This window comes from Chiloscyllium punctatum, unplaced genomic scaffold (genome assembly GCF_047496795.1).
Source record: "Chiloscyllium punctatum isolate Juve2018m unplaced genomic scaffold, sChiPun1.3 scaffold_754, whole genome shotgun sequence".
NCBI classification, from domain to species: domain Eukaryota; kingdom Metazoa; phylum Chordata; class Chondrichthyes; order Orectolobiformes; family Hemiscylliidae; genus Chiloscyllium; species Chiloscyllium punctatum.
In genome coordinates this window covers 31,321-55,962 of record NW_027310488.1, presented here as the reverse complement: position 1 = coordinate 55,962, position 24,642 = coordinate 31,321, and the positions used below count along the sequence as shown (strand labels likewise).

Genomic DNA, 24,642 nt, shown 5'->3' with positions numbered 1-24,642 from the left:
GTATATAAACCACCCACAACCCCTCGATTAGATTCCAGTTTGTAACTCTCTCCCGGGTATCTGTTATTCTGGAAATAAACCACTCCGAACCCCTTGATTAGATTCCAGACTGTATCTCCCTCCCAGGTATCTGTTATTCTATATATAAACCACCCCGAACCCCTCAATTAGATTCCAGTCTGTAACTCCCTCCCGGGTATCTGTTATTCTGTATATAAACCCCCCTGAAACCCGAGATTAGATTCCAGTCTGTAACTCCCTCCCGGGTATCTGTTATTCTGTATATAAGCCCCCCTAAAACCCGAGATTAGATTCCAGTCTGTAACTCCGTCCCGAGATATCTGTTATTCTGTATATAAACCACCCTGAACTCCTCGATTAGATTCCAGTCTGTAACTCCCTCCCGGGTATCTGTTATTCTGGAAATAAACCACCCCGAACCCCTCGATTAGATTCCAGTCAGTAACTCCCTCCTGGGTATCTGTTATTCTGTATATAAACCACCCCGAACCCCTTGATTAGATTCCAGACTGTATCTCCCTCCCAGGTATCTGTTATTCTGTATATAAACCACCCCGAACCCCTCAATTGGATTCCAGTCTGTAACTCCCTCCCGGGTATCTGTTATTCTGTATATAAACCACCCCGAACCCCTCGATTAGATTCCAGTCTGTAACTCCCTCCTGGGTATCTGTTATTCTGTATATAAACTACCCCGAACCCCTCGTTTAGATTCCAGTCTGTAACTCCCTCCCGGGTATCTGTTATACTGTATATAAACCACCCTGAACCCCTAGATTAGATTCCAGTATGTAACTCCCTCCCCGGGGTATCTGTTATTCTGTATATAAACCCCGCTGAAACCCTCGATTAGATTCCAGTCTGGAACTCCCTCCCGGGTATCTGTTATTCTGTATATAAACCACCCCGAACCCCTCGATTAGATTCCAGTCTGTAACTCCCTCCCGGGTATCTGTTATTCTGTGTACAAACCACCCCGAACCCCTCGATTAGATTCTAGACTGTAACTCCCTCCCCAGGGTATCTGTTATTCTGTATATAAACCCCCCCGAACCCCTCGATTAGATTCCAGTCTGTAACTCCCTCCCGAGTATCTGTTATTCTGTATATAAACCACCCACAACACCTCGATTAGATGCCAGTCAGTAACTCCCTCCCGGGTATCTGTTATTGTGGAAATAGACCACTCCGAACCCCTTGATTAGATTCCAGTCAGTAACTCCCTCCCGGGTATCTGTTATTCTGTATATAAACCACCCCGAACCCCTCGATTAGATTCCAGTCTGTATCTCCCTCCCAGGTATCTGTTATTCTGTATATAAACCACCCCGAACCCCTCAATTAGATTCCAGTCTGTAACTCCCTCCCGGGTATCTGTTATTCTGTATATAACCCACCCTGAACCCCTCGATTAGATTCCAGTCTGTAACTCCCTCCCGGGTATCTGTTATTCTGTATGTAAACCACCCTGAACCCCTCGATTAGATTCCAGTCTGTAACTCCCTCCCGGGTATCTGTTATTCTGTATATAAACCACCCCGAACACATCGATTAGATTCCAGTCTGTAACTCCCTCCCCGGGTATCTGTTATTCTGTATATAAACCACCCACAACCCCTCGATTAGATGCCAGTCTGTAACTCCCTCCCGGGGTATCTGTTATTCTGTATATAAACCACGCTGAAACCCTCGATTAGATTCCAGTCTGGAACTCCCTCCCGGGTATCTGTTATTCTGCATATAAACCACCCCGAACCCCTCGATTAGATTCCAGTCTGTAACTCCCTCCCGGGTATCTGATATTCTGTGTACAAACCACCCCGAGCCCCTCGATTAGATTCTAGACTGTAACTCCCTCCCCAGGGTATCTGCTATTCTGTATATAAACCCCCCCCGAACCCCTCGATTAGATTCCAGTCTGTAACTCCCTCCCGAGTATCTGTTATTCTGTATATAAACCACCCACAACACCTCGATTAGATGCCAGTCAGTAACTCCCTCCCGGGTATCTGTTATTCTGTATATAAACCACCCCGAACCCCTTGATTAGATTCCAGACTGTATCTCCCTCCCAGGTATCTGTTATTCTGTATATAAACCACCCCGAACCCCTCAATTAGATTCCAGTCTGTAACTCCCTCCCGGGTATCTGTTATTCTGTATATAAACCACTCTGAACCCCTCGATTAGATTCCAGTCTGTAACTCCCTGCCGGGTATCTGTTATTCTGTATATAAACCACCCTGAACCCCTCGATTAGATTTCAGTCTGTAACTCCCTCCCGGGTATCTGTTATTCTGTATATAAACCACCTCAAACCCCTCGATTAGATTCCAGTCTGTAACTCCCTCCCGGGTATCTGTTATTCTGTATATAAACCACCCTGAACCCCTCGATTAGATTCCAGTCTGTAACTCCCTCCCGGGTATCTGTTATTCTGTATATAAACCACCCCGAATCCCTCGATTAGATTCCAGTCTGTAACTCCCTCCCCGGGTATCTGTTATTCTGTATATAAACCACCCACAACCCCTCGATTAGATGCCAGTCAGTAACTCCCTCCCGGGTATCTGTTATTCTGTATATAAACCACCCTGAACCCCTCGATTAGATTCCAGTTTGTAACTCCCTCCCGGGTATCTGTTATTCTGAAAATAAACCACTCCGAACCCCTTGATTAGATTCCAGACTGTATCTCCCTCCCAGGTATCTGTTATTCTGTATATAAACCACCCCGAACCCCCCAATTGGATTCCAGTCTGTAACTCCCTCCCGGGTATCTGTTATTCTGTATATAAACCACCCTGAACCCCTCGATTAGATTCCAGTTTGTAACTCCCTCCCGGGTATCTGTTATTCTGAAAATAAACCACTCCGAACCCCTTGATTAGATTCCAGACTGTATCTCCCTCCCAGGTATCTGTTATTCTGTATATAAACCACCCTGAACCCCTCGATTAGATTCCAGTCTGTAACTCCCTCCCGGGTATCTGTTATTCTGTGTAGAAACCACCCCGAACCCCTCGATTAGATTCTAGACTGTAACTCCCTCCCCAGGGTATCTGTTATTCTGTATATAAACCCCCCCGAACCCCTCGATTAGATTCCAGTCTGTAACTCCCTCCCGAGTATCTGTTATTCTGTATATAAACCACCCACAACACCTCGATTAGATTCCAGTCAGTAACTCCCTCCCGCGTATCTGTTATTCTGTATATAAACCACCCCGAACCCCTCAATTAGATTCCAGTCTGTAACTCCCTCCCGGGTATCTGTTATTCTGTATATAACCCACCCTGAACCCCTCGATTAGATTCCAGTCTGTAACTCCCTCCCGGGTATCTGTTATTCTGTATATAAACCACCCTGAACCCCTCGATTAGATTCCAGTCTGTAACTCCCTCCCGGGTATCTGTTATTCTGTATATAAACCACCCCGAACACATCGATTAGATTCCAGTCTGTAACTCCCTCCCCGGGTATCTGTTATTCTGTATATAAACCACCCCGAACCCCTCGATTAGATTCCAGTCTGTAACTCCCTCCCGGGGTATCTGTTATTCTGTATATAAACCACCCTGAACCCCTAGATTAGATTCCAGTATGTAACTCCCTCCCTGGGGTATCTGTTATTCTGTATATAAACCACCCTGAACCCCTCGATTAGATTCCAGTCTGGAACTCCCTCCCAGGTATCTGTTATTCTGTATATAAACCACCCCGAACCCCTCAATTAGATTCCAGTCTGTAACTCCCTCCCGGGTATCTGATATTCTGTGTACAAACCACCCCGAGCCCCTCGATTAGATTCTAGACTGTAACTCCCTCCCCAGGGTATCTGCTATTCTGTATATAAACCCCCCCCGAACCCCTCGATTAGATTCCAGTCTGTAACTCCCTCCCGAGTATCTGTTATTCTGTATATAAACCACGCCGAACCCCTCGATTAGATGCCAGTCAGTAACTCCCTCCCGGGTATCTGTTATTCTGTATATAAACCACCCCGAACCCCTCAATTAGATTCCAGTCTGTAACTCCCTCCCGGGTATCTGTTATTCTGTATATAAACCACTCTGAACCCCTCGATTAGATTCCAGTCTGTAACTCCCTGCCGGGTATCTGTTATTATGTATATAAACCACCCTGAACCCCTCGATTAGATTTCAGTCTGTAACTCCCTCCCGGGTATCTGTTATTCTGTATATAAACCACCTCAAACCCCTCGATTAGATTCCAGTCTGTAACTCCCTCCCGGGTATCTGTTATTCTGTATATAAACCACCCTGAACCCCTCGATTAGATTCCAGTCTGTAACTCCCTCCCGGGTATCTGTTATTCTGTATATAAACCACCCCGAATCCCTCGATTAGATTCCAGTCTGTAACTCCCTCCCCGGGTATCTGTTATTCTGTATATAAACCACCCACAACCCCTCGATTAGATGCCAGTCAGTAACTCCCTCCCGGGTATCTGTTATTCTGTATATAAACCACCCTGAACCCCTCGATTAGATTCCAGTTTGTAACTCCCTCCCGGGTATCTGTTATTCTGAAAATAAACCACTCCGAACCCCTTGATTAGATTCCAGACTGTATCTCCCTCCCAGGTATCTGTTATTCTGTATATAAACCACCCCGAACCCCCCAATTGGATTCCAGTCTGTAACTCCCTCCCGGGTATCTGTTATTCTGTATATAAACCACCCTGAACCCCTCGATTAGATTCCAGTTTGTAACTCCCTCCTGGGTATCTGTTATTCTGGAAATAAACCACTCCGAACCCCTTGATTAGATTCCAGACTGTATCTCCCTCCCAGGTATCTGTTATTCTGTATATAAACCACCCCGAACCCCCCAATTAGATTCCAGTCTGTAACTCCCTCCCGGGTATCTGTTATTCTGTATATAAACCCCCCTGAAACCCGAGATTAGATTCCAGTCTGTAACTCCCTCCCGGGTATCTGTTATTCTGTATATAAACCCCCCTGAAACCCGAGATTAGATTCCAGTCTGTAACTCCCTCCCGGGTATCTGTTATTCTGTATATAAACCACCCCGAACCCCTCGATTAGATTCCAGTCTGTAACTCCCTCCCGGGGTATCTGTCATTCTGTATATAAGCCCCCCTGAAACCCTAGATTAGATTCCAGTCTGTAACTCCCTCCCGGGTATCTGTTATTCTGTATATAAACCCCCGGGAACCGCCCGATTAGATTCCAGTCTGTAACTCCCTCCCCGGGAAGCTGTTATTCTGTATATAAACCACCCCGAACCCCTCGATCGAAGCACTGTCACAAAACAAAAAGGTTTTCCCAAAGCGAGTGTTGGGGTCAGTGGAACAGGGTTGAAGGGCTTGATGGAGGCAGGAACTGTTCGAACTGGGGAGACGGACTGGATCTGTGATGGGATAGGCAGAAGGCGCAGGGTCACTGGGCCTGCCTCTGGGCTTGCAGGCTAACCTGTTTATATCTGAGAGTGTGGGGGCGGTGAGACTGTGCTCTCTATGTTGTCATATGACTGCTTCATATGAGCCTCACATGACTCAGTGACTCACCGAGTAGTGACCGAAACAGCTGAGTGGGTGTCTGTAGAATGAGGAAAACAGCATTTGTTAACCCTTTCCCAGGGCAGTGTCAGAGCTTCAGTGCTGAGGGAGCCCCGCACTGTGGGAGGGTCAGGGCTGAGGAAGCCCCGCACTGTGGGAGGGTCAGTGTTGAGGGAGCCCCGCACTGTGGGAGGGTCAGGGCTGAGGGAGTCCCACACTGTGGGAGGGTCAGCGCTGAGGGAGCCCCGCACTGTGGGAGGGTCAGGGCTGAGGGAGCCCCGCACTGTGGGAGGGTCAGTGTTGAGGGAGCCCCGCACTGTGGGAGGGTCAGTGCTGAGGGAGCCCCACACTGTGGGAGGGTCAGTGCTGAAGGAGCCCCGCACTGTGGGAGGGTCAGTGCTGAGGGAGCCCCACACTGTGGGAGGGTCAGTGCTGAGGGAGCCCCACACTGTGGGAGGGTCAGTGCTGAGGGAGCCCCGCACTGTGGGAGGCTCAGTGCTGAAGGAGCCCCGCACTGTGGGAGGGTCAGCGCTGAAGGAGCCCCACACTGTGGGAGGGTCAGTGCTGAGGGAGCCCCACACTGTGGGAGGGTCAGGGCTGAGAGAGCCCCACACTGTGGGAGGGTCAGTGCTGAGGGAGCCCCACACTGTGGGAGGGTCAGGGCTGAGGGAGCTCTGCACTTTGGGAGGGTCAGGGCTGAGGGAGCCCCACACTGTGGGAGGGTCAGCGCTGAGGGAGCCCCACACTGTGGGAGGGTCAGTGCTGAGGGAGCCCCACACTGTGGGAGGGTCAGTGCTGAGGGAGCCCCACACTGTGGGAGGGTCAGTGCTGAGGGAGCCCCGCACTGTGGGAGGGTCAGGGCTGAGGGAGCCCCTCACTGTGGGAGGGTCAGTGCTGAGGGAGCCCCGCACTGTGGGAGGGTCAGCGCTGAGGGAGCCCCGCACTGTGGGAGGGTCAGGGCCGAGGGAGCCCCGCACTGTGGGAGCGTCAGTGCCGAGGGAGCCCCGCACTATGGGAGGGTCAGTGCTGAGGGAGCCCCGCACTGTGGGAGGGTCACGGCTGAGGGAGCCCCACACTGTGGGAGCGTCAGTGCCGAGGGAGCCCCGCACTGTGGGAGGGTCAGTGCTGAGGGAGCCCCGCACTGTGGGAGGGTCAGTGCTGAGGGAGCCCCGCACTGTGGGAGGGTCAGTGCTGAGGGAGCCCCACACTGTGGGAGGGTCAGTGCTGAGGGAGCCCCGCACTGTGGGAGGGTCAGTGCTGAGGGAGCCCCACACTGTGGGAGGGTCAGTGCTGAGGGAGCCCCGCACTGTGGGAGCGTCAGTGCTGAGGGAGCCCCACACTGTGGGAGGGTCAGTGCTGAGGGAGCCCCGCACTGTGAGAGGGTCAGTGCTGAGGGAGCCCCACACTGTGGGAGGGTCAGTGCTGAGGGAGTGGGCACTGTGGGAGGGTCAGTGCTGAGGGAGTGGGCACTGTGGGAGGGTCAGTGCTGAGGGAGCCCCGCACTGTGGGAGGGTCAGGGCTGAGGGAGCCCCGCACTGTGGGGGGGTCAGGGCTGAGGGAGCCCCGCACTGTGGGAGGGTCAGCGCTCAGGGAGCCCCGCACTGTGGGAGGGTCAGCCCCGAGGGAGCCCCGCACTGTGGGAGAGTCAGTGCTGAGGGAGCCCCGCACTGTGGGAGAGTCAGTGCTGAGGGAGCCCCGCACTGTGGGAGGGTCAGCGCTGAGGGAGCCGCGCACTGTGGGAGGGTCAGTGCTGAGGGAGCCCCGCACTGTGGGAGGGTCAGGGCTGAGGGAGCCCCGCACTGTGGGAGGGTCAGTGCTGAGGGAGCCCCTCACTGTGGGAGGGTCAGGGCTGAGGGAGCCCCGCACTGTGGGAGGGTCAGTGCTGAGGGCGCCCCGCACTGTGGGAGGGTCAGCCCCGAGGGAGCCCCGCACTGTGGGAGGGTCAGCCCCGAGGGAGCCCCACACTGTGGGAGGGTCAGGGCTGAGGGAGCCCCGCACTGTGAGAGGGTCAGCGCTGAGGGAGCCCCGCACTGTGGGAGGGTCAGCGCTGAGGGAGCCCCGCACTGTGGGAGGGTCAGCGCTGAGGGAGCCCCGCACTGCGGGAGGGTCAGCGCCGAGGGAGCCCCGCACTGTGGGAGGGTCAGCGCCGAGGGTGCCCCGCACTGTGGGAGGGTCAGAGCCGAAGGAGCCCCACACTGTGGGAAGGTCAGTGCTGAGGGAGCCCCGCACTGTGGGAGGGTCAGCGCTGAGGGAGCCCCGCACTGTGGGAGAGTCAGTGCCGAGGGAGGGTCAGCGCTGAGGGAGCCCCGCACTGTGGGAGGGTCAGTGCTGAGGGAGCACCGCGCTGAGGGAGGGTCAGGGCTGAGGGAGCCCCACACTGTAGGAAGGTCAGTGCTGAGGGAGCCCCACACTGTGGGAGGGTCAGCGCTGAGGGAGGCCCGCACTGTGGGAGGGTCAGTGTTGAGGGAGCCCCACACTGTGGGAGGGTCAGCGCTGAGGGAGCCCCGCACTGTGGGAGGGTCAGTGCTGAGGGAGCCCCACACTGTGGGAGGGTCAGTGCTGAGGGAGCCCCGCACTGTGGGAGGGTCAGTGCCGAGGGAGCCCCGCACTGTGGGAGGGTGAGTGCTGAGGGAGCCCCGCACTGTGGGAGGGTCAGCGCTGAGGGAGTCCCGCACTGTGGGAGGGTCAGTGCTGAGGGAGCCCCGCACTGTGGGAGGGTCAGTGCTGAGGGAGCCCCGCACTGTGGGAGGGTCAGTGCTGAGGGAGCCCCGCACTGTGGGAGGGTCAGCGCTGAGGGAGCCCCGCACTGTGGGAGGGTCAGCGCTGAGGGAGCCCCACACTGTGGGAGGGTCAGTGCTGAGGCAGCCCCGCACTGTGGGAGGGTCAGTGCAGAGGGAGCCCCGCACTGTGGGAGGGTCAGCGCCGAGGGAGCACCGAACTGTGGGAGGGTCAGCGCCGAGGGAGCACCGCACTGTGGGAGGGTCAGCGCTGAGGGAGCCCCGCACTGTGGGAGGGTCAGCGCCGAGGGAGCCCCGCACTGTGGGAGGGTCAGAGCCGAGGGAGCCCCACACTGTGGAAGGGTCAGTGCTGAAGGAGCCCCGCACTGTGGGAGGGTCAGTGCTGAGGGATCCCCGCACTGTGGGAGGGTCAGTGCTGGGGGAGCCCCGCACTGTGGGAGGGTCAGGGCCGAGGGAACCCCTCACTGTGGGAGGGTCAGGGCCGAGGGAGCCCCGCACTGTGGGAGGGTCAGGGCTGAGGGAGCCCCGCACTGTGGGAGGGTCAGGGCTGAGGGAGCCCCGCACTGTGGGTGAGTCAGGGCTGAGGGAGCCACGCACTGTGGGAGGGTCAGCGCTGAGGGAGCCCCGCACTGTGGGAGGGTCAGCACCGAGGGAGCCCCTCACTGTGGGAGGGTCAGTGCTGAGGGAGCCCCGCACTGTGGGAGGGTCAGTGCTGAGGGAGCCCCACACTGTGGGAGGGTCAGGGCTGAGGGAGCCCCGCACTGTGGGAGGGTCAGTGCTGAGGGAGCCCCGCACTGTGGGAGGGTCAGGGCCGAGGGAGCCCCGCACTGTGGGAGGGTCAGTGCTGAGGGAGCCCCGCACTGTGGGAGGGTCAGCGCTGAGGGAGCCCCGCACTGTGGGAGGGTCAGGGCTGAGGGAGCCCCGCACTGTGGGAGGGTCAGGGCTGAGGAAGCCCCGCACTGTGGGAGAGTCAGTGCTGAGGGAGCCCCACACTGTGGGAGGGTCAGTCCCGAGGGAGCCCCGCACTGTGGGAGGGTCAGCCCCGAGGGAGCCCCGCACTGTGGGAGGGTCAGTGCTGAGGGAGCCCCGCACTGTGGGAGGGTCAGGGCTGAGGGAGCTCCACACTGTGGGAGGGTCAGCGCTGAGGGAGCCCCACACTGTGGGAGGGTCAGCGCTGAGGGAGCCCCACACTGTGGGAGGGTCAGTGCTGAGGGAGCCCCGCACTGTGGGAGGGTCAGTGCTGAGGGAGCCCCACACTGTGGGAGGGTCAGGGCTGAGGGAGCCCCGCACTGTGGGAGGGTCAGCCCCGAGGGAGCCCCGCACTGTGGGAGGGTCAGCCCCGAGGGAGCCCCGCACTGTGGGAGGGTCAGTGCTGAGGGAGCCCCGCACTGTGGGAGGGTCAGGGCTGAGGGAGCCCCGCACTGTGGGAGGGTCAGGGCTGAGGGAGCCCCGCACTGTGGGAGGGTCAGGGCTGAGGGAGCCCCACACTGTGGTAGGGTCAGTGCTGAGGGAGCCCCGCACTGTGGGAGGGTCAGGGCTGAGGGAGCCCCGCACTGTGGGAGGGTCAGGGCTGAGGGAGCCCCGAACTGTGGGAGGGTCAGCGCTGAGGGAGCCCCGCACTGTGGGAGAGTCAGTGCTGAGGGAGCCCCGCACTGTGGGAGAGTCAGTGCTGAGGGAGCCCCGCACTGTGGGAGTGTCAGCCCCGAGGGAGCCCCGCACTGTGAGAGGGTCAGTGCTGAGGGAGCCCCGCACTGTGGGAGGGTCAGCGCTGAGGGAGCCCCGCACTGTGGGAGGGTCAGTGCTGAGGGAGCCCCGCACTGTGGGAGGGTCAGGGCTGAGGGAGCCCCGCACTGTGGGAGGGTCAGTGCTGAGGGAGCCCCGCACTGTGGGAGGGTCAGCGCCGAGGGAGCCCCGCACTGTGGGAGGGTCAGCCCCGAGGGAGCCCCGCACTGTGGGAGGGTCAGCCCCGAGGGAGCCCCACACTGTGGGAGGGTCAGGGCTGAGGGAGCCCCGCACTGTGAGAGGGTCAGCGCTGAGGGAGCCCCGCACTGTGGGAGGGTCAGCGCTGAGGGAGCCCCGCACTGTGGGAGGGTCAGCGCTGAGGGAGCCCCGCACTGTGGGAGGGTCAGCGCTGAGGGAGCCCCACACTGTGGGAGGGTCAGTGCTGAGGGAGCCCCTCACTGTGGGAGGGTCAGCGCTGAGGGAGCCCCGCAATGTGGGAGGGTCAGGGCTGAGGGAGCCCCGCACTGTGGGAGGATCAGGGCTGAGGGAGCCCCGCACTGTGGGAGGGTCAGCGCTGAGGGAGCCCCGCACTGTGGGAGGGTCAGCGCCGAGGGAGCACCGCACTGTGGGAGGGTCAGCGCCGAGGGAGCCCCGCACTGCGGGAGGGTCAGCGCCGAGGGAGCCCCGCACTGTGGGAGGGTCAGGGCCGAGGGAGCCCCGCACTGTGGGAGGGTCAGGGCCGAGGGAGCCCCGCACTGTGGGAGGGTCAGTGCTGAGGGAGCCCCCCACTGTGGGAGGGTCAGTGCTGAGGGAGCCCCGCACTGTGGGAGGGTCAGTGCTGAGGGAGCCCCGCACTGTGGGAGGGTCAGTGCTGAGGGAGCCCCGCACTGTGGTAGGGTCAGTGCTGAGGGAGCCCCGCACTGTGGGAGGGTCAGTGCTGAGGGAGCCCCGCACTGTGGGAGGGTCAGGGCTGAGGGAGCCCCGCACTGTGGGAGGGTCAGGGCTGAGGGAGCCCCGAACTGTGGGAGGGTCAGCGCTGAGGGAGCCCCGCACTGTGAGAGGGTCAGCCCCGAGGGAGCCCCGCACTGTGGGAGAGTCAGTGCTGAGGGAGCCCCGCACTGTGGGAGAGTCAGTGCTGAGGGAGCCCCGCACTGTGGGAGTGTCAGCCCCGAGGGAGCCCCGCACTGTGGGAGGGTCAGTGCTGAGGGAGCCCCGCACTGTGGGAGGGTCAGGGCCGAGGGAGCCCCGCACTGTGGGAGGGTCAGGGCCGAGGGAGCCCCGCACTGTGGGAGGGTCAGGGCCGAGGGAGCCCCGCACTGTGGGAGGGTCAGTGCTGAGGGAGCCCCGCACTGTGGGAGGGTCAGTGCTGAGGGAGCCCCACACTGTGGGAGGGTCAGGGCTGAGGGAGCCCCGCACTGTGGGAGGGTCAGTGCTGAGGGAGCCCCGCACTGTGGGAGGGTCAGTGCTGAGGGAGCCCCACACTGTGGGAGGGTCAGGGCTGAGGGAGCCCCGCACTGTGGGAGGGTCAGTGCTGAGGGAGCCCCGCACTGTGGGAAGGTCAGGGCTGAGGGAGCCCCGCACTGTGGGAGGGTCAGCGCCGAGGGAGCCCCGCACTGTGGGAAGGTCAGGGCTGAGGGAGCCCCGCACTGTGGGAGGGTCAGCGCAGAGGGAGCCCCGCACTGTGGGAGGGTCAGGGCTGAGGGAGCCCCGCACTGTGGGAGGGTCAGCGCTGAGGGAGCCCCGCACTGTGGGAGGGTCAGTGCTGAGGGAGCCCCGCACTGTGGGAGGGTCAGTGCTGAGGGAGCCCCGCACTGTGGGAGGGTCAGTGCTGAGGGAGCCCCGCACTGTGGGAGGGTCAGTGCTGAGGGAGCCCCGCACTGTGGTAGGGTCAGTGCTGAGGGAGCCCCGCACTGTGGGAGGGTCAGTGCTGAGGGAGCCCCGCACTGTGGGAGGGTCAGGGCTGAGGGAGCCCCGCACTGTGGGAGGGTCAGGGCTGAGGGAGCCCCGAACTGTGGGAGGGTCAGCGCTGAGGGAGCCCCGCACTGTGAGAGGGTCAGCCCCGAGGGAGCCCCGCACTGTGGGAGGGTCAGTGCTGAGGGAGCCCCGCACTGTGGGAGGGTCAGTGCTGAGGGAGCCCCACACTGTGGGAGAGTCAGTGCTGAGGGAGCCCCGCACTGTGGGAGAGTCAGTGCTGAGGGAGCCCCGCACTGTGGGAGAGTCAGGGCTGAGGGAGCCCCGCACTGTGGGAGTGTCAGCCCCGAGGGAGCCCCGCACTGTGGGAGGGTCAGTGCTGAGGGAGCCCCGCACTGTGAGAGGGTCAGTGTTGAGGGAGCCCCGCACTGTGGGAGGGTCAGTGCTGAGGGAGCCCCGCACTGTGGGAGGGTCAGCGCCGAGGGAGCCCTGCACTGTGGGAGGGTCAGAGCCGAGGGAGCCCCGCACTGTGCGAGGGTCAGGGCCGAGGGAACCCCTCACTGTGGAAGGGTCAGTGCTGAGGGAGCCCCGCACTGTGGGAGGGTCAGTGCTGAGGGATCCCCGCACTGTGCGAGGGTCAGGGCCGAGGGAACCCCTCACTGTGGGAGGGTCAGGGCCGAGGGAGCCCCGCACTGTGGGAGGGTCAGGGCTGAGGGAGCCCCGCACTGTGGGAGGGTCAGGGCTGAGGGAGCCCCGCACTGTGGGTGAGTCAGGGCTGAGGGAGCCCCTCACTGTGGGAGGGTCAGTGCTGAGGGAGCCCCGCACTGTGGGAGGGTCAGTGCTGAGGGAGCCCCACACTGTGGGAGGGTCAGGGCTGAGGGAGCCCCGCACTGTGGGAGGGTCAGTGCTGAGGGAGCCCCGCACTGTGGGAAGGTCAGGGCTGAGGGAGCCCCGCACTGTGGGAGGGTCAGCGCCGAGGGAGCCCCGCACTGTGGGAGGGTCAGCGCCGAGGGAGCCCCGCACTGTGGGAGGGTCAGGGCTGAGGGAGCCCCGCACTGTGGGAGGGTCAGGGCTGAGGGAGCCCCGCACTGTGGGAGGGTCAGTGCCGAGGGAGCCCCGCACTGTGGGAGGGTCAGCGCCGAGGGAGCCCCGCACTGTGGGAGGGTCAGCGCCGAGGGTGCCCCGCACTGTGGGAGGGTCAGAGCCGAGGGAGCCACACACTGTGGGAAGGTCAGCGCTGAGGGAGCCCCGCACTGTGGGAGAGTCAGTGCCGAGGGAGGGTCAGCGCTGAGGGAGCCCCGCACTGTGGGAGGGTCAGTGCTGAGGGAGCACCGCGCTGAGGGAGGGTCAGGGCTGAGGGAGCCCCACACTGTAGGAAGGTCAGTGCTGAGGGAGCCCCGCACTGTGGGAGGGTCAGCGCTGAGGGAGTCCCGCACTGTGGGAGGGTCAGTGCTGAGGGAGCCCCACACTGTGGGAGGGTCAGTGCTGAGGCAGCCCCGCACTGTGGGAGGGTCAGTGCAGAGGGAGCCCCGCACTGTGGGAGGGTCAGCGCCGAGGGAGCACCGCACTGTGGGAGGGTCAGTGCTGAGGGAGCGCCACACTGTGGGAGGGTCAGGGCTGAGGCAGCCCCGCACTGTGGGAGGGTCAGTGCTGAGGCAGCCCCGCACTGTGGGAGGGTCAGTGCAGAGGGAGCCCCGCACTGTGGGAGGGTCAGCGCCGAGGGAGCACCGCACTGTGGGAGGGTCAGTGCTGAGGGAGCCCCGCACTGTGGGAGGGTCAGTGCTGAGGCAGCCCCGCACTGTGGGAGGGTCAGTGCTGAGGGAGCCCCGCACTGTGGGAGGGTCAGCGCCGAGGGAGCACCGCACTGTGGGAGGGTCAGCGCTGAGGGAGCCCCGCACTGTGGGAGGGTCAGCGCCGAGGGAGCCCCGCACTGTGGGAGGGTCAGAGCCGAGGGAGCCCCACACTGTGGAAGGGTCAGTGCTGAGGGAGCCCCGCACTGTGGGAGGGTCAGTGCTGAGGGATCCCCGCACTGTGGGAGGGTCAGCACCGAGGGAGCCCCTCACTGTGGGAGGGTCAGTGCTGAGGGAGCCCCGCACTGTGGGAGGGTCAGTGCTGAGGGAGCCCCACACTGTGGGAGGGTCAGTGCTGAGGGAGCCCCGCACTGTGGGAGGGTCAGTGCTGAGGGAGCCCCGCACTGTGGGAGGGTCAGGGCCGAGGGAGCCCCGCACTGTGGGAGGGTCAGTGCTGAGGGAGCCCCGCACTGTGGGAGGGTCAGCGCTGAGGGAGCCCCGCACTGTGGGAGGGTCAGGGCTGAGGGAGCCCCGCACTGTGGGAGGCTCAGTGCTGAGGGAGCCCCGCACTGTGGGAGGGTCAGGGCTGAGGGAGCCCCACACTGTTGGAGGGTCAGTGCTGAGGGAGCCCCACACTGTGGGAGGGCCAGGGCTGAGGGAGCCCCGCACTGTTGGAGGGTCAGTGCTGAGGGAGCCCCACACTGTGGGAGGGTCAGTGCTGAGGGAGCCCCACACTGTGGGAGGGTCAGCGCTGAGGGAGCCCCGCACTGTGGGAGGGTCAGTGCTGAGGGAGCCCCGCACTGTGGGAGGGTCAGCGCTGAGGGAGCCCCACACTGTGGGAGGGTCAGCGCCGAGGGAGCCCCCTCAGTCCCCCCCACCCCAGGGGGAAAAGACCTTGTCTATTTACCCTCTCCATGTCCCCCCCCCCATGATGTTATAAACCTCTATAAGATCACCCCCTCAGTCTCCCCCCACCCCAGGGGGAAAAGACCTTGTCTATTTACCCTCTCCATGTCCCACCCCCCATGATGTTATAACCCTCTATAAGGTCACCCCCTCAGTCTCCCCCCACCCCAGGGGGAAAAGACCTTGTCTATTTACCCTCTCCATGTCCCACCCCCCATGATGTTATAAACCTCTATAAGGTCACCCCCTCAGCCTCCGACGCTCCGGGGAAAACAGCCCCAGCCTCTCCCTGTAGCTCAAACCCTCTAACATCCTGGTAAATCTTTTCCGAACCCTCTCCCAACATCCTTCCTGTCGAGTGGAGACTGGAATTGCACACAGTATTCCAAAAGTGGCCTCACCAATATATCCGCCACGTGACTTCCCAACTCGATCGATAAATGAAAGCATACCAAATGTCTCCTTGTGAGGTTTGGTGTTTTTTTGTAATCTTGCGTGCAGTGATGGTGTTTCCCCTGGGTGAAGGGGTTGCAAATCGCCAACCAACCCAACTCGGAGGAACGTCGAGATTAGATTAGATTCCCGACAGTGTGGAAACAGGCTCTTCGGCCCAACAAGTCCACACCGACCATCCGAACAGCAATCCACCCAGACCCATTCCCCTCCCCTATGTTTACCCCTGATTGATACATGGAACACTACAGGACAATTTCCCCACGGCCAATCCACCCTAACCTGCACATCCCTGGGCACTACGGGACAATTTCCCCACGGCCAATCCACCCTAACCTGCACATCCCTGGGCACTACGGGACAATTTCCCCACGGCCAATCCACCCGAACCTACACATCCCTGGGCACTATGGGACAATTTCCTGACGGCCAATCCACCCTGATCTGCACATCTTTGGATTGTGGGAAGAAACCTGAGTACCCAGAGGAAACACTCGCAGACGCGGGGAGAACGCGTGGAGGTTCCACAGACAGTCACCTCTCCCCCCGAGGGTGGGAATTGAACCGGGTTCCCTGGCACCGTGAGGCAGCAGTGCTAACCACTGGGATACCATGGTGCTCTATCCCTGGATGGTAGTGTGGGCGAGCTCCTGGGGGGTGAGAATAGGATCAGGACTGGCAGGATGTGTGCAGTGAGACGATAGTGGGAGGGCGTTGGTCCCAGGAGGCGGGCAGAGAGGTGTTGCGCTGGGAAGAGAGGTCGGAAGGTCCTGGGATGTTTCGGGTTCAGAGGGTCAGCACCGAGGGAGCCCCGCACTGTGGGAGGGTCAGCCCCGAGGGAGCCCATCACTGTGGGAGGGTCAACGCTGAGGGAGCCCCGCACTGTGGGAGGGTCAGTGCTGAGGGAGCCCCGCACTGTGGGAGGGTCAGCGCTGAGGGAGCCCCGCACTGTGGGAGGGTGAGCCCCGAGGGAGCCCCGCACTGTGGGAGGGTCAGTGCTGAGGGAGCCCCGCACTGTGGGAGGGTCAGCGCTGAGGGAGCCCCGCACTGTGGGAGGGTCAGTGCTGAGGGAGCCCCGCACTGTGGGAGGGTCAGCGCTGAGGGAGCCCCGCACTGTGGGAGGGTCAGCGCTGAGGAAGCCCCGCACTGTGGGAGGGTCAGTGCTGAGGGAGCCCCACACTGTGGGAGGGTCAGCGCTGAGGGAGCCCCGCACTGTGAGAGGGTCAGCGCTGAGGGAGCCCCGCACTGTGGGAGGGTCAGTGCTGAGGGAGCCCCGCACTGTGGGAGGGTCAGCGCTGAGGAAGCCCCGCACTGTGGGAGGGTCAGTGCTGAGGGAGCCCCACACTGTGGGAGGGTCAGCGCTGAGGGAGCCCCGCACTGTCGGAGGGTCAGCGCTGAGGGAGCCCCGCACTGTGAGAGGGTCAGCGCTGAGGGAGCCCCGCACTGTGGGAGGGTCAGTGCTGAGGGAGCCCCGCACTGTGGGAGGGTCAGCGCTGAGGGAGCCCCGCACTGTGGGAGGGTCAGCCCCGAGGGAGCCCCGCACTGTGAGAGGGTCAGCGCTGAGGGAGCCCCGCACTGTGGGAGGGTCAGCGCTGAGGGAGCCGCGCACTGTGGGAGGGTCAGTGCTGAGGGAGCCCCACACTGTGGGAGGGTCAGTGCTGAGGGAGCCCCGCACTGTGGGAGGGTCAGCGCTGAGGGAGCCCCACACTGTGGGAAGGTCAGGGCTGAGGGAGCCCCGCACTGTGGGAGGGTCAGCGCTGAGGGAGCCCCACACTGTGGGAGGGTCAGTGCTGAGGGAGCCCCGCACTGTGGGAGGGTCAGCGCTGAGGGAGCCCCGCACTGTGGGAGAGTCAGTGCCGAGGGAGGGTCAGCGCTGAGGGAGCCCCGCACTGTGGGAGGGTCAGCCCCGAGGGAGCCCCGCACTGTGAGAGGGTCAGCGCTGAGGGAGCCCCACACTGTGGGAGGGTCAGCGCTGAGGGAGCCCCGCACTGTGGGAGGGTCAGTGCTGAGGGAGCCCCGCACTGTGGGAGGGTCAGTGCTGAGGGAGCCCCACACTGTGGGAGGGTCAGTGCTGAGGGAGCCCCGCACTGTGGGAGGGTCAGTGCTGAGGGAGCCCCGCACTGTGAGACGGTCAGCGCTGAGGGAGCCCCGCACTGTGGGAGGGTCAGTGCTGAGGGAGCCCCGCACTGTGAGAGGGTCAGCGCTGAGGGAGCCCCGCACTGTGGGAGGGTCAGCCCCGAGGGAGCCCCGCACTGTGAGAGGGTCAGCGCTGAGGGAGCCCCGCACTGTGGGAGGGTCAGCGCTGAGGGAGCCCCGCACTGTGGGAGGGTCAGTGCTGAGGGAGCACCGCGCTTAGGGAGGGTCAGGGCTGAGGGAGCCCCACACTGTAGGAAGGTCAGTGCTGAGGGAGCCCCGCACTGTGGGAGGGTCAGCGCTGAGGGAGTCCCGCACTGTGGGAGGGTCAGTGCTGAGGGAGCGGTCAGCCCCGAGGGAGCACCGCACTGTGGGAGGGTCAGCGCCGAGGGAGCCCCGCACTGTGGGAGGGTCAGTGCTGAGGGAGCCCCACACTGTGGGAGGGTCAGCGCTGAGGGAGCCCGCACTGTGGGAGGGTCAGCGCCGAGGGAGCACCGCACTGTGGGAGGGTCAGCGCCGAGGGAGCCCCGCACTGTGGGAGGGTCAGCGCCGAGGGAGCCCCGCACTGTGGGAGGGTCAGAGCCGAGGGAGCCCCGCACTGTGGGAGGGTCAGTGCTGAGGGAGCCCCACACTGTGGGAAGGTCAGTGCTGAGGGAGCCCCGCACTGTGGGAGGGTCAGCGCTGAGGGAGCCCCGCACTGTGGGAGAGTCAGTGCCGAGGGAGGGTCAGCGCTGAGGGAGCCCCGCACTGTGGGAGGGTCAGTGCTGAGGGAGCACCGCGCTGAGGGAGGGTCAGGGCTGAGGGAGCCCCACACTGTAGGAAGGTCAGTGCTGAGGGAGCACCGCACTGTGGGAGGGTCAGCGCTGAGGGAGTCCCGCACTGTGGGAGGGTCAGTGCTGAGGGAGTCCCGCACTGTGGGAGGGTCAGTGCTGAGGGAGCCCCGCACTGTGGGAGGGTCAGTGCAGAGGGAGCCCCGCACTGTGGGAGGGTCAGCGCCGAGGGAGCACCGCACTGTGGGAGGGTCAGCGCCGAGGGAGCACCGCACTGTGGGAGGGTCAGTGCTGAGGGAGCCCCACACTGTGGGAGGGTCAGTGCTGAGGGAGCCCCGCACTGTGGGAGGGTCAGCGCCGAGGGAGCACCGCACTGTGGAAGGGTCAGTGCAGAGGGAGCCCCTCACTGTGGGAGGGTCAGCGCTGAGGGAGTCCCGCACTGTGGGAGGGTCAGTGCAGAGGGAGCCCCGCACTGTGGGAGGGTCAGTGCAGAGGGAGCCCCGCACTGTGGGAGGGTCAGTGCTGAGGGAGCCCCGCACTGTGGGAGGGTCAGTGCTGAGGGAGCCCCGCACTGTGGGAGGGTCAGGGCTGAGGGAGCCCCGCACTGTGGGAGGGTCAGGGCCGAGGGAGCCCCGCACTGTGGGAGGGTCAGTGCTGAGGGAGCCCCACACTGTGGGAGGGTCAGTGCTGAGGGAGCCCCGCACTGCCCCGTTGGGACCCATCTGTCCTGAGCCCTCACAGTTTCGTGCTTTCTTCTCTCCCTCCCCCCTCCCCCGTCAGTCTTCATCTGCTCCTACATGGTGCTGGCCCCCATCTTTGGTTACCTGGGCGACCGCTACAACAGGAAGTGGATCATGAGCGGTGGCATCCTGTTCTGGTCGGTGATAACTTTACTGAGCTCCTTCGTTCCCAAAAAGGTAAGGGCCTTGGCTTGGAGCCGGGATACGGAGCTGTTAGGGCGGAGAGTCGGGGCGGGTAGAGGAATGCATCCCCGGGGAGATCCCCAGCCCCACACCTTGGCAGTTCATCACAACCCTCCCACCCCGACACATCACATCCCCCTTTTCCCAAACCCCCCCCCCCCCCCCCCCACCCTCAACCCCCCACCCCCCACTCTCTGATTCCGTGCCCCGGCCCGGGAGTCCTCGATTTCCCCAAACCCCGTGATCCCACTGTCTCCAGCCCCCTCATTCTTCCAGGACGTCCACTCCCCTGCTCTCTCTCCCTCACACAATCCCCTCCCCCCACACCCCTCCTCCCGGAGGCTACAACAATGCACGTCGATCTATCAATCCCGTTGAAACCGTCCGGGCGTTTCTGACTTGACCTTCTGTCCTTCCAAACCACACCCCTCATAGTCTCCGACCCCCTCCACAGGATCCTGCCCCTGAGCAAGACCCCACCCCTCCCCACCCCAGTCTATCCACGTACCCCTCAGGGGTCCGATCGTCCAGCCCAGACAACCTCGAGGTGAATCTCCCTCTGCACCTTCTCCAGGGCTATCACATCCCTCCTGGCACGTGGATCTCCGAACTGCACGTAAGAGTCAGCCTCGATTAGATTCCAACTCCCTCCCAGGGTATCTGTTATTCTGTATATAAACCACCCTGAACCCGTCAATTAGATTCCAGTCTGTAACTCCCTCCCGGGTATCTGTTATTCTGTATATAAACCACCCCATACCCCTCGATTAGATTCCAGTCTGTAGCTCCCTCCCGGGTATCTGTTATTCTGTATATAAACCACCCTGAACCCCTCGATTAGATTCCAGTCTGTAACTCCCTCCCGGGTATCTGTTATTCTGTATATAAACCACCTCAAACCCCTCGATTAGATTCCAGTCTGTAACTCCCTCCTGGGTATCTGTTATTCTGTATATCAACCACCCTGAACCCCTCGATTAGATTCCAGTCTGTAACTCCCTCCCGGGTATCTGTTATTCTGTATATAAACCACCCTGAACCCCTCAATTAGATTCCAGTCTGTAACTCCCTCCCGGGTATCTGTTATTCTGTATATAAACCACCCCCGAATTCCTCGATTACATTCCAGTCTGTAACTCCCTCCCGGGGTATCTGTTATTCTGTATATAAACCACCCCCGAAACCCTCGATTGGATTCCAGTCTGTAACTCCCTCCCGGGTATCTGTTATTCTGTATATAAACCCCCCGAACCCCTCGATTAGATTCCAGTCTGTAACTCCCTCCTGGGTATCTGTTATTCTGTATATAAACCACCCAGAACCCCTCGATTAGATTCCAATCTGTAACTCCCTCCCGGGTATCTGTTATTCTGTATATAAACCACCCTGAACCCCTCGATTAGATTCCAGTCTGTAACTCCCTCCCGGTATCTGTTATTCTGTATATAGACCCCCCCCCCAAATCCCTCGATTAGATTCCAGTCTGTAACTCCCTCCTGGGTATCTGTTATTCTGTATATAAACCACCCTGAACCCCTCGATTAGATTCCAGTCTGTAACTCCCTCCCGGGTATCTGTTATTCTGTATATAAACCACCCTGAACCCCTCGATTAGATTCCAGTCTGTAACTCCCTCCCGGGTATCTGTTATTCTGTATATAAACCACCCTGAACCCCTCGATTAGATTCCAGTCTGTAACTCCCTCCCGGGGTATCTGTTATTCTGTATATAAACCACCCTGAACCCCTCGATTAGATTCCAGTCTGTAACACCCTCCCGGGTATCTGTTATTCTGTATATAAACCACCCCGAACCCCGCAATTAGATTCCAGTCTGTAACTCCCTCCCGGGATATCTGTTATTCTGTATATAAACCACCCCCGAACACCTCGATTAGATTCCAGTCTGTAACTCCCTCCCGGGTATCTGTTATTCTGTATATAAACCCCCCGAACCCCTCAATTAGATTCCAGTCTGTAACTCCCTCCCGGTATCTGTTATTCTGTATATAAACCCCCCCCCCCAAATCCCTCGATTAGATTCCAGTCTGTAACTCCCTCCTGGGTATCTGTTATTCTGTATATAAACCACCCTGAACCCCTCGATTAGATTCCAGTCTGTAACTCCCTCCCCGGTATCTGTTATTCTGTATATAAACCACCCTGAACCCGTCAATTAGATTCCAGTCTGTAACTCCCACCTGGGTATCTGTTATTCTGTATATAAACCACCCTGAACCCCTCGATTAGATTCCAGTCTGTAACTCCCTCCCCGGTATCTGTTATTCTGTATATAAACCACCCTGAACCCCTCAATTAGATTCCAGTCTGTAACTCCCTCCCGGGGTATCTGTTATTCTGTATATAAACCACCCTGAACCCCTCAATTAGATTCCAGTCTGTAACTCCCTCCCCGGGTATCTGTTATTCTGTATATGAACCACCCCAAACCCCTCAATTAGATTCCAGTCTGTAACTCCCTCCCGGGGTGTCTGTTATTCTGCATATAAACCACCCCGAACCCCTCGATTAGATTCCAGTCTGTAACTCCCTCCCAGGGTGTCTGTTATTCTGTATATAAACCACCCTGATCCCCTCGATTAGATTCCAGTCTGTAACTCCCTCCCGGGTATCTGTTATTCTGTATATAAACCACCCCGAACCCCTCGATTAGATTCCAGTCTGTAACTCCCTCCCCAGGGTATCTGTTATTCTGTATATAAACCACCCTGAAACCCTCGATTAGATTCCAGTCTGTAACTCCCTCCCCGGTATCTGTTATTCTGTATATAAACCACCCTGAACCCCTCAATTAGATTCCAGTCTGTAACTCCCTCCCGGGTATCTGTTATTCTGTATATAAACCACCCTGAACCCCTCGATTAGATTCCAGTCTGTAACTCCCTCCCCGGTATCTGTTATTCTGTATATAAACCACCCTGAACCCCTCAATTAGTTTCCAGTCTGTAACTCCCTCCTGGGTATCTGTTATTCTGTATATAAACCACCCTGAACCCCTCGATTAGATTCCAGTTTGTAACTCCCTCCCCGGTATCTGTTATTCTGTATATAAACCACCCAGAACCCCTCGATTAGATTCCAGTCTGTAACTCCCTCCCGGGGTATCTGTTATTCTGTATATAAACCACCCCGAACCCCGCAATTAGATTCCAGTCTGTAACTCCCTCCCGGGGTATCTGTTATTCTGTATATAAACCACCCCCGAATTCCTCGATTAGATTCCAGTCTGTAACTCCCTCCCGGGGTATCTGTTATTCTGTATATAAAGCACCCCCGAACCCCTCGATTAGATTCCAGTCTGTAACTCCCTCCCTGGGTATCTGTTATTCTGTATATAAACCCCCCGAACCCCTCAATTAGATTCCAGTCTGTAACTCCCTCCCGGTATCTGTTATTCTGTATATAAACCCCCCCCCCAAATCCCTCGATTAGATTCCAGTCTGTAACTCCCTCCTGGGTATCTGTTATTCTGTATATAAACCACCCTGAACCCCTCGATTAGATTCCAGTCTGTAACTCCCTCCCCGGTATCTGTTATTCTGTATATAAACCACCCTGAACCCGTCAATTAGATTCCAGTCTGTAACTCCCTCCTGGGTATCTGTTATTCTGTATATAAACCACCCTGAACCCCTCGATTAGATTCCAGTCTGTAACTCCCTCCCCGGTATCTGTTATTCTGTATATAAACCACCCTGAACCCCTCAATTAGATTCCAGTCTGTAACTCCCTCCCGGGGTATCTGTTATTCTGTATATAAACCACCCCAAACCCCTCAATTAGATTCCAGTCTGTAACTCCCTCCCGGGGTATCTGTTATTCTGTATATGAACCACCCCAATCCCCTCAATTAGATTCCAGTCTGTAACTCCCTCCCGGGTATCTGTTATTCTGTATATAAACCACCCCCGAATTCCTCGATTAGATTCCAGTCTGTAACTCCCTCCCGGGGTATCTGTTATTCTGTATATAAACCACCCCCGAACCCCTCGATTAGATTCCAGTCTGTAACTCCCTCCCGGGTATCTGTTATTCTGTTTTTCAACCCCCCGAACCCCTCGATTAGATTCCAGTCTGTAACTCCCTCCTGGGTATCTGTTATTCTGTATATAAACCACCCAGAACCCCTCGATTAGATTCCAGTCTGTAACTCCCTCCCGGGTATCTGTTATTCTGTATATAAACCCCCCCCCCCCAAATCCCTCGATTAGATTCCAGTCTGTAACTCCCTCCTGGGTATCTGTTATTCTGTATATAAACCCCCCCGAACCCCTCGATTAGGTTCCGATATGTAACTCCCTCCCGTGTATCTGTTATTCTGTATATAAACCACCCAAAACCCCTCGATTAGATTCCAGTCTGTAACTCCCTCCCGGGTATCTGTTATTCTGTATATAAACCACCCCGAACCCCTGATTAGATTCCAGTATGTAACTCCCTCCCGCGTATTTGTTTTTCTGTATATAAACCACCCCGAACCCCACGATTAGATTCCAGTCTGTAACTCCCTCCCGGGTATCCGTTATTCTGTATATAAACCACCCTGAACCCCTCGATTAGATTCCCGTCTGTAACTCCCTCCCGGGTATCTGTTATTCTGTATATAAACCACCCCGAACCCCTCGATTAGATTCCAGTCTGTAACTCCCTCCTGGGTATCTGTTATTCTGTATATAAACCCCACCCCGAACCCCTCGATTAGATTCCAGTCTGTAACTCCCTCCCGGGGTATCTGTTATTCTGTATATAAACCACCCTGAACCCCTCGATTAGATTCCAGACTGTAACTCCCTCCCGGGTATCTGTTATTCTGTATATAAACCACCCCGAACCCCTCGATTAGATTCCAGTCTGTAACTCCCTCCCGGGTATCTGTTATTCTGTATATAAACCACCCCGAACCCCTCGATTAGATTCCAGTCTGTAACTCCCTCCTGGGTATCTGTTATTCTGTATATAAACCACCCTGAACCCCTCGATTAGATTCCAGTCTGTAACTCCCTCCCGGGTATCTGTTATTCTGTATATAAACCACCCCGAACCCCTCGATTAGATTCCAGTCTGTAACTCCCTCCCGGGTATCTGTTATTCTGTATATAAACCCCCCCGAACCCCTCGATTAGATTCCAGTCTGTAACTCCCTCCCGGGTATCTGTTATTCTGTATATAAACCCCACCCCGAACCCCTCGATTAGATTCCAGTCTGTAACTCCCTCCCGGGTATCTGTTATTCTGTATATAAACCCCACCCCGAACCCCTCGATTCGATTCCGGTCTGGACCTCACCCTTATTGGGTTTCTCTTTATCCTGCTGACTAATCCTTCCTTGTGCCGTCAGCTTTTCCCCATTCCATTCCGAGCACCCCCAACAGCTCGCTCTCTTTTTTAAAATTTTTTTTGGGCGCCCCTCTTTCTTGAGGTGTCCGTACCTGCCACAGCACGGGGACAGGCCCTTCAGCCCATCGCCGACCAACACCCGCCCAAACCGGGGTTACCCCTCCCTCCCGTTCACCAGCACGTGGCGCATCTCCCTGCTCTGCCTGGCGTGTTCTTCACCCTGACCTTTCTGCCCCTCGATCCGCAAGGTTCTCCGCCCCTTCGTCTGCGCGCCAACGTACTTGCTCTCCACCTGCTTGGTTTTCCTCCTTCAGTCCCTCCCAGTCCACTTCCACCCTGTGGGATCTTTCCGCCCTGAGTAACGACCGCTGTC

The 24,642-nt window shown here is 58.9% G+C and overlaps 1 protein-coding gene across 1 annotated transcript in view; it reads left to right on the top strand.

Annotated features, from left to right (window-relative positions):
* LOC140473874 (uncharacterized) overlaps positions 1-24,627 on the top strand; it is a 35,074-nt gene extending 10,447 nt beyond the window's left edge. Inside the window, exons 3-4 of the mRNA XM_072567647.1 lie at positions 18,769-18,905; positions 24,352-24,627. Coding sequence (XP_072423748.1) covers positions 18,769-18,905; positions 24,352-24,627 — 413 coding nt within the window. The remainder of the gene's footprint in view (positions 1-18,768; positions 18,906-24,351) is intronic.
* The last annotated feature ends 15 nt before the right edge of the window (positions 24,628-24,642 follow it).